At 34.1% G+C, this 15,404-nt stretch overlaps 1 protein-coding gene across 1 annotated transcript in view; it reads left to right on the top strand.

The window, feature by feature from the left end:
* The window catches only part of LOC111045727 (propionyl-CoA carboxylase alpha chain, mitochondrial), a 205,471-nt gene that overhangs the window by 94,349 nt on the left and 95,718 nt on the right, over positions 1-15,404 (top strand). Inside the window, exons 7-10 of the mRNA XM_039423810.1 lie at positions 1,342-1,436; positions 3,002-3,222; positions 3,997-4,145; positions 4,629-4,773. Coding sequence (XP_039279744.1) covers positions 1,342-1,436; positions 3,002-3,222; positions 3,997-4,145; positions 4,629-4,773 — 610 coding nt within the window. The remainder of the gene's footprint in view (positions 1-1,341; positions 1,437-3,001; positions 3,223-3,996; positions 4,146-4,628; positions 4,774-15,404) is intronic.

Here is a 15,404-nt window from a genome sequence, read left to right as displayed (position 1 = left end):
TAATAATGATTAGAATATGTGCGAAAATTGTGGCTGCGTTTCAAAAATTCAGGTATTTCGATTCTGTCTCAGAAGTATCATTATTGTGCGCTTGAAACTTGATGGGCCATCTGAAAAGACGTCTGCCCCACCAACAAGTCCATTTAACATTCTTGGCATGTGGTTGAGGGGGGTAAAGTATCCACTAACTGTCCTCTGAAGTGCGAATAGGGGATGCCTTCTCCGCCTTAAGGTGCATTTTCGTTTGTGCGTAAACTTCCGCAGTCGACGGCGACAAGCATTATTGACATTCATATTGTCCAAATTTCAAGTATTTTAAAACAGCTGATTAAATAACTTTAATTATTTGTATTTATTATTAAAAAATCAAAACATTTTAATAGTATCAACATATTGCAATTTAAAAGTATGATAAACGCAGCCTCCCTCATTAAAAAACATAGTGTACATAATCTTTTAGGTTATTAAGACAATTTAAAATCTACCCAATCTGAGATCCTCACCCTGTCATGGTCGACGACGGCATTTACGCACAAACGAGAACGCAGCTTTAGAGTGGGCACGGCGAATCCAATTCTTCCAACCAGGTAAGAAGAATCATTAGTATCATTCATTTGGATCTTACGGAAAAGAATCAAAGATGAGAACTCGCCTGAGCTTCAGAGTATTAACACCAAACAATGTCCTCAACCGCTGTGTAGGAAAACCCATCTCACAGGAATGTCCGAACCTTTTGTAGAAGAGGAAACTCGGAAATTTATTTTACATTCTTTCCAGTTTCATTAATTATGTGACCTGATAAGGAGTCCAGACTGGCGCTGCATACTCAAGGAGACTCCGAATCAGAGACCTGAACAAGTAAAAAATGGGTTCCTACCTCTGAAAGCTTGAAGATTTTCTAGAATCAAAGTCCATCAACGCACCTTGATAGACGTGTTATCAACATGTCTATCAAAATCCAGATGAGCATCTATCACCACACCCAGATCTCTATACTGCTAATCAGTATGCTGGTTATTGCTGATGACCATTCCAAATTCCATTTACAATTCATACAATCTATAAGACTATATTAATAAATTCACTTTTGTCTAGCATTTCTCCTAGAGAACATGTTCCATGTTTCCTAGAGAAAGAACATGATTATATTTTCTTGGATTATGCTTATTTCTGTCGACGTTTGTTATTACTTCGTGAATACTCAAAGTATAGGAGATCTGATAAATCAAGGTTGATCCATATTGTTAGTTGGACGAGTGCCTTTACCTAAATACCTTGTTGCATCTAACTTAATTAATGTGCATTATTGATACTAAATATACATTTTTCGATTGTGAACAGGTTTTAGGAGATAATCATGGAAATACAGTTTATCTGAATGAACGTGAATGCAGTATTCAGCGTAGAAATCAAAAAGTTATCGAAGAAGCTCCAAGGTAGGAATCAAATCGGAAATTCTTGAGAGACTACAGTACCTATTTTGTATTTGACGTAGGAACCACAGTGCTATTTCGTAATAATCACTATGGTTGAAAGAGATTGGTCTCAAATTCGATTATTCATAATGTTTTATACGTTAAAGATGATTTCATGATCAGCAATAAATTATTGGTCTTTCAATACCGTGATGCTATGTTGATTTGCAAAATCAAATCCCTTCATAATAATTTGGAACCAAGGTCTTTAAATATAGGTCATGACACAATCCCGTGATGCATTGCAAAATCGCCATTTTATGGGGTTCTAGTTCACTAATTTTCAAATTTATCAGCTGTTATCATTATAGATTAAACAACATGATGTATTATTTTGTTCAAGGAATATTGCTTGGCTTTGAATTATTGTAAAGTAAATTCTTCCCACAGAATAATAATATTTAGATTCCAACTAGGAAGTGAATCAGACTGAATTGTTGATTTTTAGACTGGGAACTTCAAACTCTTTTTGAGGTTTGCATTTTGTCCCAATGCCTTATGAATCATAACAAGTTACAAGCATAAGAACAATTTTCAATGATGAAAAGATTTATTATTGAAATTTCATTAATAAAAATTAAAAAACCTGAATTTACATATTATCTGAACCTGAATAAAAGCATAATGCATGATTTTGTTATGAGCAGATTGGAATATTGGCCATAAAGACCTCCACATAATGGCCGCTCCATTAGAAACACGAGTGTCATGACCTGTATTTATAGACCTTGCTTGGAACATATCTGATACATTCTCTCTGAAGATCATCTCTGTAAAATTTATACCGTGCAAAACTTGAAACATTAGTATTAGAGTGATTTTATTGAATAATCGATTGATATTAAAATTTCAATCGTCAACCTTTTTATTTTAGCGTACTTGTGGTGTTTAATTATTACTATAATTAATATGACTATAGTTATAATATTATTACTCAATGTTGAATGTAAATATTTTGAATGGCTGGCAACAGTAGAAAATAATTATTGCAATCGGTAAAAATACACTTAAATTCAATTCGTCACTAATTACAAAATATGGGTTCAAAATATTATAATAAGCTATAAATATGGGTGTTCTCTATTATAGTGTGCTAGTTTCTTGCTTTTTTATCTATGTGAATCTGTGTCTTTCAAGTCTGCTATGAAACTCTTTGCATGATGATTAGTATAAAATGATGTTTAAATTATTAGCCTATCCAATATCTGTACTTTTATACGGAAAAATATATTTATAAAATTTTAATAATTTGAATTTTTTAATGATAAATTGATTTATGATTATTTATGATTATACCTATCTAATATTTGTCAGTCTATTTAATAATCTACATAATTATGTTAATAGAATCCGGTAATATAATATAAATTCATCCGATGATATAAGTTGTTCAATTACCTATTGATGAATATTTTTCATGACCAGAGAAAATCTTAGTAGCATTAAGAAAGCATTCAATCAAACTGGAATGTTGGTTATGTTGAGAAAAGCAGAGAAATGTGTTATGTTTTATGGCCTGTTTGCAGTGTGTTTCTAGATGAGGAGATGAGGAGAGCGATGGGCTCGCAGGCAGTGGCGCTGTGCCGGCGACTGGGCTACTCCTCAGCCGGAACCGTCGAGTTCCTTGCCGACTCGGCTCGCAACTTCTACTTCCTCGAAATGAACACCAGGCTGCAGGTCGAGCATCCCATCACTGAATGCATCACAGGACTCGATCTAGTGCATCAGATGATACGAATCGCCAAAGGTATCAGCAACATCTTTACTTTTACATTTAGGGTCTTTTACAGAGAGTGATCTGTGATCAGAATTTATTAGGAGGATATAGATATAGGTTATAGACCTATATGATCGCAGATCGCTCTCAGTGTGACCAGGTCCTCAGAAACTACTTCCTGATTTTATAAAAGTTTAAGAACGTAGAAAATCGTTCATCGATTCAATCTGAAAAAATATCAATCGATCATCTTTAAACAATAATAATTGTTACAATGGTTAGGTACTTAATTGTCAGAGGCCCTGAAATTGATCATTTGCGACCTGAAAAGTCTGACACGAGACCTGAGCCAGCCAGGTCTCTCTATATTATTATTATTATTATTATTATTATTATTATTATCATCTCTATACAGATTTTGGAGTTCGTTACTCATCTTCTTCATACAAGGTTTGAATTCTTTAACGTTCATAGACCGAGTGTTTAATATATTTTTCATCAACAAAAAAATATTTAAAGGTTTTGCTTTGTAACAGAATCTGATGAATCTTCACAGAATGTTCCTCCAAAAAATTGATGAGACAGGCTAAAACCTGTTGCTTTGTCCAAGTACGTTTTGGGTCTATTGACCTTGAGTGTATAAATTATTTATCAAATTTGTTTTCACTCTATGTGTTTATTTGACTGAAGCCACTGCACATCGATTCGACATTTTAGAGGAAACGGTTTGTCGGATTAGTGTGCAGTCAGCCACATACTAGAACAATGTTACTACAAAACTGTCACTAAGGAGATATTTTGCAGGTCATCCTTTGAAATTCAGCCAGTCAGATGTTGCACTGCGTGGCTGGGCAATCGAGTCTAGAGTCTATGCTGAGGATCCGACAAAGGGATTTGGTTTACCATCTGTTGGAAGGCTTTACCAATATATAGAGCCGACACACATTCCTCAAGTAAGATTTTGAGATAATTTTTGGCATATGATTCATTCAAAATTGAAATAAAAATTCTCCGTCATTTTGTTACAGTACTGAATTAATTAACTCATCTCCTTTACAGGATATCTGATAATGGTTACTTATTCTTGTCTCTGAGTTAGGATTAAATTATGTTTCACATACAGTTAAAAGTTTCAATTCAATGGCATGCTGCCGATTGGGAATTGTCATCGGCTTGTAGAAGATTCTCCATTTTTTATGAAAATAGAAATACTCATCAGTATTCTTGAATGAGAATCGTGCTGAATTATTTTTTATATAGAACAGTGTTCTTTCATTAGTAAGAAACTTTTATTTCTCTTGGAAGTAACTCATTTTGTATTTACAATTTCTCAAAAATAAGAGTTGAATTTTTTTGTTTGTATCGTGGTTCCTACTAAGTTTCTGCCGTACCTGAGTTTTGTGGAGCGATCAATATAGGTGAATGTTTTTGATCAGGTTCGATGTGATAGTGGAGTGGAAGAGGGCAGCGAAATCAGTGTCTACTACGACCCGATGATCTCGAAACTGGTCTGCTGCGGTCGAACCCGACAGGAGGCTATCGACCTCTCCGTCAAGGCACTCGACTCCTACGTCATAAGAGGTGCTGCTCAATAAATTGTAAACGGGGCTCACAACTGGTACGATGGTAGTTTTGCACGGACTCTACTAATCTATTAGGTATTACAAAATTTGGTTTCTACTCTTCTGTTATCAGTTATGAATCTATTTTACACTGTACTTGATTTAATTCATGATTGTTTTATAGTTTTGTATAAAACACCATACTTTGGTAACTAACAGAGGGTTAGTACTCCCTGGAGACATTTGAGCTTGATTTCAACGTACCTTTCAAAATAATGTCACTCTAAGGTAATTTATCAATTTTTCACTTCCAGCTTCACGTTTTTTAATTTTTGGGATAGTTGAACTTGGTGATGATAGGTCATTAAAAAATGTTTCAAATAGGTGGCTAGAGATCTTTATTGTTATCTATTTATTACGATGCACAATATAAGAGTGCTAAAGGCTGGCTAATTTTTTATTAGCTTGATAAACATAATTTATTTGCTGATAATTTATTTCGCTCATGCAGTATCTATTGTCAACACTTATTATCAATATTATAATTTATTTCAACAGTATTAAAATAATAATTGCGAGAAATAAATTATTGACATACCCCAGGTGGATGGTTATGCATTCAATATATATTTTTTTTATTTTCCATGACTGCATTTCATGAACAGGGTGACGAATGACCTGGAAATCCTGGAGAAATTGTAAAAGTCAGGGAATTTATTTGAAAGTCAGGGAAAAGGTTTGCAAGTTCAAACTTCTATGAAAAGCCTAATTTCTTCTCAAATCAAAAGATTCTAATGTAGTGAATTTTAGGGAGTTAAGAGTTATTGTTCTCATGGATCGTGAGTCAGTATTTTTATTCAGAAAAATATTCTACAAAGCTCCTTGATCACAGTCAAAAATAATTTTGCAGCTCTAGGCAGAGGGATATGCTCATTGTTATAATGTTTATACTTAAATATGATTATTTGGAGTACTCGTTAATAAAAGACTGTTAGACACTTGATTCTTTATTGACTTATTACTTTTAATTCACAAAAAGACTTTACAAAACTAGACCGCCCGACTGGCTTAATACAAAGACTTCACTCCATTGCTTTTCTGACGTCCTGAGCAGGATGCCCAACACTACACTGCTCCCCCCTTTAATTGACAAGTCTTCAAAACTTTCAAGACTAAGACATTTTAAATAATACATGTTTATAAGACTGAAACTTCACATAAGACAATTTCCAATAAAGACGTTATCGTAAATACTAGACTATACTCATGACAGACATTCATATGCTCATAATAATTGATTATATGACAAACAAAACGATATACTTAAGACATAACCGATAGTACAGTTTTTTTTATTGATATACAGACTAAATTGACTGACTAACTTGATTGACTTTCAACTAGACAAGACATTAACTTATAACATAACATATCAATATTAAACAATAAAAAGACATTACAACATTCTCGGTTGAGCAACAAATCCATAATTACCAGAAATTCGAATCAGAGTATCTATTTGGCCTTCTGATCACTCTTTGTGATTTCCTGACTTGACCATCATTATCCACTCTATTATCATTGTTATCTACCGCATTCCTTTCCTCATTATTCACACTATTTCTTTCTCCCCTTACACCCGTTCCAAGATCAATACTTGGCACTGTTGCCGCTAATGCTTTGCTCAACTTAGCATTCTCATAAAACTCCCTGAGTTGATTGACATGGACTTTGAAAACTACATTATTAGCTAGCTTGAACAAATACACAAAACTATCTCTTATCAACTTATCATCAAACTTATCCTCTCAACAACTCTACCTAGTTCATACTTGACACCATAACTATCATTTTTCTTATTACAATTAATCCATACAATTTGATCTCTATGATATTTTGGGACCGGTTTCTTGAACACATTATTTTTAATATTCTGATTTTCAATACTCCGACTTTCGACCAAATCATCTTTGAAAGTAACAGTCTTTTTCAAATTTGTCAGTGGTACTTTTGTTTCAAAATTCAATATGGCAGACATTGGTGATTTACCCGTAACAGAAGAAGGAGTACTTCTATAGGTACGCAAATAAACAATCAAACAGCAAATCATGTGGGCTTATTTGCATTTTCTTTTTAATCTTGTCCAGATTAAACTTTGACAATAGAATTTTGAAGGTTTGCACACTACGCTCTGCCAGACCATTTGATTGCGGCGAATACGGAGGTGAATAAATCAATTTAATTCCCTTCCGTTGACAAAAATCTTTCATTTCATGTGAACTAAAAGGTGGTCCACTATCACAGACCAATGTACGTGGAAATGAAAATCTAGAGAACATTTCAGCTAATTTTGACAATACCGAGCGGAAATCACTTCTGTCTTTCAAAAGAAAACATTCTATCTATTTAGAATAGGAATCACATCATATCAAGTACTTATTAGTTTGAAAATCAAATAAATCAATGTGTACTCTTATTAATTCATTCATTTATTGTATAAAACACTATAATCATAATACAATTATGACATTGGAGGAAAAACTAGGCTCAGCCTGTACTATTTCTCTCCAAAGATTTTGATAAAATGTTAATGTTGTCCAAAAGTTAAGGTTATGTAATCACACACTGCTTCGTCACTTGATTTTCGGTCCAGGAATTCAAAAATTGAAAAATCGAAAATTTTGAATTTGAAGGTTGATGTTATACTCTAAATGAATCACAGAATGTATCACAAAAAACTTTGAAAATGTAAAAACTTTGAAAATATGGACTCTTGGCAGACGGCCAAGGTTGACGGTATTTATTGTTTGACCTGTTTCTAGTTGACTGACAAATTTCGCAAGACTGAACTGTATGATAAATATCATTATCTAGACCTGGCCACCATACATATGAGCGAGCCAATAATTTAGATCGTACCACACCGGCATGACTGGAATGAATTACCCCTAATACTTTTTTTCTCAAACTTCTTGGTACGACAATGCGATCTCCAAAATAGAGACATTTATTTACCACAGATAATGAACATTGATTACTCTCAAAAACTCTCATATTAGCATCAATAGTATGTGGAAAACCATTTGTTACATATTCAATAACCTTACTCAACAACTCGTCTTTGCAAGTGTGTTCATACACTTCATCTACTCTATTAACGGCGTTGATAAATAAATGAAACAAACTTCATGCTCTTCTACACTACAAGCTGACGGTAAACGTGAAAATACATCAGCATGAGGAATCAAAACTCCTTTCTCATGTACAACTCAGTTCAGCTCAGGCAGCCGATGAGAGCGGAGGTCTGTTTGCGATAAGATAGGCGCGCTGAAGCCGGCCGGCCAGTAAATTTCGTTTAACTTAAAAGTGATTCGAGTCGTGTTATAATGGAGTGTTATAAGTGCAAATTGAACATTAATAAGGAAAAGGACAGTGTCGTATGTACGGTTTGTCAATCTGCATTTCATTATACTTGTGTAGGACTTGGTACACGGAGCACAAAATGGAAGTGTGCAAAGTGTACAACAAACGCCTCACCTACCGACAAGTCAGAAGTTCAAGATACGAGTAACGCCACAATATTGAAGGCCATATACGATCTACGAGCAGAGAATAATGAGAAGTGGAAGGAAAACAACAACAGGTGGAATGAAAACAAGTCAAAGTGGGAGACACTGAAATCCCAACTTTCGGATATTACAGTAAAGTGCAACAGTGCGAGTGCTAGAGTTGATGATCTCGAGATAAAGTTTGCTGCAGTGAAAGATGAATCTGACAAGACTAAAATCGAAGTGAGAGATCTCCAACAACATACTCGAAAAAACAATATCATTTTAACTGGTGTACCCTTCACTAAAAATGAAAATATGTTGAATATTCTGCAGGCTGTAGCCCGTGCATTGCAACTGAACTTTTTCCATGCAGATATCTCAGCTGCCCATAGGTTGGGAAGTAGTAAAAATAGTCCTAGATCACCGTCTATCGTAGTTAACTTCACTTCTCGCTTTGTAAAGTCATCGTGGTTGGAAGCTAGGAGGCAGAAAGGAAGTCTCACCGCTAATGAACTCGTAAATACGTTCCCTGATTCCGTAATCTACCTCAATGAACATTTAACACCTGAGACTAAAGCTATTTTCAATGCAGCCATGGCAATGAAAAAAGACGGGAAATTGTCATCAGTATGGACGTCTGATTGTGAAGTGATTGCGAGGATTTCGAAGGAGCAGCGACCGTTTCGAGTGCGCGACCTCGCACATGTGGAGCTTATAAGGCGCGAGGGCAAGCGGGCTGCGGTCGCCAACCCTCCAAACCCCATCCCACCACCGCCATCGTCCACCAGTCAGTCATGAAGTGTGCATGTGTCTCTGCCAGCCTATTATTAGTATGTGCCTCCAATATATATATGTGAGTAAGAAATACTAAGTCATTTATTCTTGAAATAAAAACGAAGACCGTTCAAGTGATTTTAATTTCAAGACGACTTTATTATTATTATTATTATTATTATTATTATTATTATTTTAATTCATATCGTTCTGTAATCTACATGAACTACTGGTTAATGTGTTTACTGGTTTATATTTATGATTTTACTTTATTTCCTTTATGATTCATAGATAGCCTGATTCATAGCCTGGAAAAATCGTGAATGAGTACGAGTTAGGTACCTATAATTGCAAACTAAAGTAGGTCTATACTGTTCTGCTTATGCTGCAACACTCACTTATGGACAATATACGTTCACTATTAGTAGGGTAAAATTATACTTATCATTAACTGAAACTGAATAATATACTGTCATAAATAAATAAACTAATCATGTGAAGAATAATATATAAAATGTGAGGAATATTGAGTATTTTTTTCTTCTGTATATATAGAATAGTTTGGTAAATGATAATGGCATCTTCATTTCATTAATACAGGAAAATACAGTACCATACTGACTTTATAACCAGTAGGCTATTTGAGTTCTTACTTGTAAAACAATGAATTATCGTAGAAAATGTTTTCAGTCACGATCTTATCTTGTTTTATCTCTCTGAGGAAGCATGATATTCGATTACTACTCTCACAATTCCACTATTTTTCTTACTACCCACTTTACCGATAGAAATAGATCTCTCTATAAATATAGTTATAATAGAAACACATAATTTTTATCGCCAATAATATGAATCACTACAGCTAGTCGAAACTTACAAAACTGTTTGGACAAATTACTATGAACTTAAATGAATATATTATAATCATGAGCAATATTGGAAATTGAATACAGTAGTTTCGAATTTTCTTTAATAAACATTTGTCAACATTCTTTATCACACAGGTAACTTGTTCTCTCATTTTATTTCCTTAATTTTTAATCTTATATTATTATAATATTTATAATAATCTTATAGCCCACTCGATTCTGATAGCCTAAATAAATATGAATTATTTTAAAATAAATCACTGTTTAAAAAAATAAAGGTCTGAATTATAATTGATGAACAGTAATAGTTTAATGTTATAATAATTATAAATCAATGATATTAATGATGAGGTTGTGATATTGTCAATAATTGATGAAGATTAGTCATTAATCCACTTTTGATCACTATTGAGCGTCTGAGTTCTTGTTATTCTATACTTTTACATTATCTTTCACATTCATAAAATAAATTTTAATTTTTTCTTCACATAACTTCCATACACATTCTCATGTATTCTTTTATGTTTGTTTATCACTGGACTAAATTTTCAACTGCTACTTAAAACCATTATGAGTATTGAAAGCTTTTTGGTTGGCCGGTTTCGGCTAGATGCCTTGGTTTTTGGCGCTCACTACAATTATAAGCAATAGATTTGATGATGAGGATGGCATGGGGTTCTCGACTGTGGTTAACGAATGTGTGAGCCTCGATGATTTTACTGAATATTCCCAATTTATCAACTGTTCCGGTCTAGAAAGCCTGAAAATCTTACATTGTAATATAAGGAGCTATAAGAAAAATTTTGATGACTACTTAATTTATTTAGATTCTGTTTTTCCCAAATTGGATATAATAATTTTTTCAGAATGTTGGTTGCCCAAGTGTGACGGTGTTGTTGATCTTGCTGGTTTCAATTCTTTTAATACAAGCACCTATCGCAACCAGAACGATGGTGTATTGATTTATGTAAATGAGCGAATATCAGCGGTTGCAAGGGAGGTTACTCTTGGAGATGTTTATGGGTTAAGTCTTGATTTTAATTATTGCGGGGTAAATTATAACTTGCTGGGGTTGTATAGAACGTTCGATAGCAGTATTGATAATTTTATTACTGAACTGGATACATATTACAGAAATATTCCACGAAATAGAGGATGCATCTTGATAGGCGACATAAATATAGATTTACTCAAAAATGATGTTGTCACTGATCGATATCTTAACAGTTTGTCAGGAGCCGGTCTTGTCCAATGTATCGATAAGCCAACGAGAGTGTCAGGAACTGGTGGAGCATGTCTGGACCATGCGTTCCTGAGGCATTGTGATATGTCGGCTGTAAATTCAGCTGTTCTCCATACCAGTGTAACCGATCATTATAGTATCACCGTAACTATCACTTCCCCTATGCAGCCAAATATTCAGTCAGGACATGAAGCTAATACCACTAACAATACCTACATTTCAAAATCTCTTCTCAGTAATAATTTAGCAAGTATCGACTGGCAACCCTTCTTTGCCTGTCAGGATACCAACACCTGCGCTCAATTATTTTGTTCCAATATTAGAATATGTACAGAGAAGTCAAAAAAAATATTTAATTACCGGTATACATCCAAATCTAAAAAACTCAAGCCGTGGATCACGTCTGGTCTTGTTGCAGCTATTCGAACTAGGGATAATTTGAGCAAACTAATCAAAAGACAGCCTTTCAATGATGTTCTAAAAAATCAATACCGCACTCACAGAAACCTATTGAGTAACCTATTAAAACAGACAAAAAGAGATTATTACCGATCACAATTTGATGCAAACTATGGCAATCCAAAACTTTTTTGGAATACCGTCAATGAGATAGCAGGCCGTACAAAGAATAAAGAACAGTTCCCCCTACAAAAATTTCTAAATACGAGTACACAGAACCTCTCCTTGAACTCCTATAAGGATGTATCCAATGAATTCAACAATTTCTTCTCTAGTGTAGGCAGGAGGTTGGCTAATACTATTGTTTCAGGTGATGAACCTTCAATAGATGACTATTTATACAGAAGTCATACTAACTTTGTTTTGAAGCCTGTCACAGAGCAAGTTATCTTGCGACACGTGTCCGGCTTAAGAGGAGGTTCTGCCCCTGGCTATGATAATTTCTCTGCATCCTGTCTTAAATATAACATTCATCTTTTATCAAAACCCCTTCTTCATCTCATTAATCTTAGTCTGTCATGTGGTGTATTCCCTGATCCTTTCAAATTATCTAAAGTGATACCTCTATTTAAATCTGGAGCATGTAATGATATGAATAACTATCGTCCTATATCCCTTTTGAGTGTTTTCTCTAAAATATTAGAAAAAATTGTGAAAGAACAACTGATGAGCTATCTTCTAGCAAACAATATTCTTAGTAAATCTCAGTATGGGTTTAGGCAAGATGAATCAATAACTGATGCCCTATTTGATATCAATGTAGAGATGAACAATTCTATATCTTCTAGCCAAAAATCCATGATGATCTTCTTAGACTTGAAAAAAGCTTTTGATTCTATAGATAGGAGAAAGCTCTTAAAAAAGTTAGAATACATAGGCATCCAAGGCACATCCTTGTCTTGGTTCAATAGTTTTCTTTCAAACAGGAGGCAATCTGTTTCCATAGCGGGTATAGTTGGTGATGAAGCTGACTTGGATTACGGGGTGATCCAGGGCAGTACTCTGGGTCCCCTGCTTTTCCTCGTCTACATTAACAATATTTCGAGACTTGCCCTGAATGGAAAGATTTTGCTATTTGCCGACGATACCCTGATTTTTCTGAGAGGTGATTCTTGGGAGGAAGTAAAAGATAAAGCAACACATGAGCTTGCACAGGTGGAAAAGTGGCTTGACCAGAACACCCTTTCTCTAAATGTAACAAAAACAAAGTTTATGCCAATATCTCTGCGCCCCATTACTGACTACAACCTTGAAGACATCAAAATACATAACTGTGATGATCCGCAAAGCAATGTATGTAACTGTGAGCGTATAGAAAGAGTACACTCATACACATATCTAGGTATTGTTTTCGACAGTCGTATGAGATGGTCAGAACACATCACCTACTTAAAATGCAGAATTCGTCGGCTAATTTATGCTTTTCGGATGTTGAGTGACATTCTCAATCCAAATGAGATTAAGATGGCCTATTATGCTTATATACAATCAATACTGGTTTTTGGCATCATTGCTTGGGGGGGAGCTTATAAAACGGTTCTCGAACCCGTTGCTGTGGTACAGAGAGAAGTCATAAAGGTAGCCTTCAAGAAATCAAGATTTCATCCGTCAGATTTATTATTTAATGAAACATCTATTCTTACAGTAAGACAAATTTTCATAAAAGTTCTTCTTATTCACATGTACAAACATCAAAACTCAATCTTTTCAGTAGTCTCACACTCTTATAACACCCGTTACTCACAGAATACAACTGTCTCATCCACTTATTTGCACAGAACTTACTCAACTACCAACCCTTCATATATTTCACAAATTCTTTATAGGAACATTTCCAGTAAATTTGCCAACTTGAACTTATTTGAATCTTTGTCTATTGACACATTCAAAAAGAACACACACTGGTTATTATCAGTCCTCGGTCTGGATGAATCAGAGGAACTTATAAACTCATCCTACAGATAGTTTTTTTTTCATAATCTTTTTATGAGTTTAGTGTCTTGCATCAGACTTAAGGTAAATTTTGCTCCTCATTCAATTCATAATTATTTATTAGAATTTCAATTAAGGTATCATTCCTATAATAGCTCTACAGTTTTTTTTTCTAATTGAAATCCAACATCGTCGGGGTTTGTGCTTTGTTTCTCATTTCGAGTTTTCCCTGTCCTCCTCTCAATATCTTAGGATACGTCAACATCCTTTTCCAATATAAATTAATGAATTTATATGTAATTTAATAATAAAATTTCATTCTCGTCAGGCTGACTGATGGGGGCTCATCCTTGCTCACAGACCTTAGGTCCATGCGGGGATTAATTCCTTAAGTACGGCCTGTCAGCTTGCACTATTAGAGGAATAATAAACATTAATGGTAGAATAGAAAGTTTTTATGTTATTATGCTTTATTATTATTATTATTATATTATTATTATTATTATTATTATTATTATTATTATATTATTATTATTATTATTATTATTATTATTATTATTATTATGCTTGTAAGTAACATTATTGTATTGTAAACATTTTTCTGATAGTGTGGGTGACAGAATTTATTTATATTTGTTGTATTGTTTTTTGGATGAGGAATAAAAGAATTTGATTTGATTTGATTTGAATTTGATAATTATATGCTGATAATTTTATCAGCCCATCTCATCAGTCTGGATGAAGCCATTACTGGAATTTTCTTATTTTCTCCAAATAGAGTTTTCAATGGTAAGTGATCGCTACAAATAGTAAATTTCCTACCCCACAAATATTTATGAAACCTTTTCACTCCAAAAATAATAGCAAGCGCTTCCTTATCCAACTGTGAATAATTTCTTTGTGCTGGCGATAATGTCGCCGATTCAAAAGAAATTGGACTCTCCTCCCCATCAATAATTTGACTCAAAACAGCACCAACGCCAAACGAACTGGAATCTACAGATAACACTAATTCTTTACTTGGATCGTAAATCGTGAGAAGTGAAGCTTCTGACAATGCAGTTTTACACTTTGAAAATGCAACCATACAGACTGAATTCCAAAACCATGGTTCATCTTTGCGCATTAACTTATGATATGGTTCTAAGATATCAGGACACATAATGTACAAAATTACGATAATAATTGAACATGGAAACAAAAGCTTTCAAGTGTGTTAAATTCTCAGGTTGCGGCATTGCCAAAATCTTTTCAATCTTAGAAGTAGACGGTACTCTACCGTTAGCTGACAATTCAAAACCCAAAAATACTAAAGATTTGACAAAAAACTCAGACTTTTGAATATTTAACTTAATGTCAAGTATTCTTCAAGGCGACTCAGTACCTTGTTCAAAGTTTCTTTACACGAATCAAAATCTTTACCCCCTATCAAAATATCATCCAAATAGGGAGAAACGTTATCGATTCCCACTAAAATTGACTCAATTACAGACTGGAATATCGCGCAAGCAGACGACAAACCAAAACATAAAAGATTGAAGCGATACAGACCCTTTATTGTATTTACAACTAATAAATCTCTGCTTGATTCATGAACTTCTAACTGTAGATAAGCTTCAGTTAAATCCAAACGACAAAATACAGTACAACCGGTAAAATTATTGAAAATATCATCAGGAACCGGCATTGTATGTTGATCTACTTTTAAATATTTATTCAGTGTTACCTTAAAATCAGCGCACATACGGATTTTTCCATTCGGTTTAGGGACTATTACCATGAGACTGGCCCAATCAGATGTTTTCACCTTATTAATCATTCC

This window comes from Nilaparvata lugens, chromosome 3 (genome assembly GCF_014356525.2).
Source record: "Nilaparvata lugens isolate BPH chromosome 3, ASM1435652v1, whole genome shotgun sequence".
In the NCBI taxonomy this organism is placed as follows: Eukaryota; Metazoa; Arthropoda; class Insecta; order Hemiptera; family Delphacidae; genus Nilaparvata; species Nilaparvata lugens.
The sequence above is the reverse complement of the archived record's forward strand: the minus strand, read 5'-3'. Positions and strand labels throughout refer to the sequence as shown.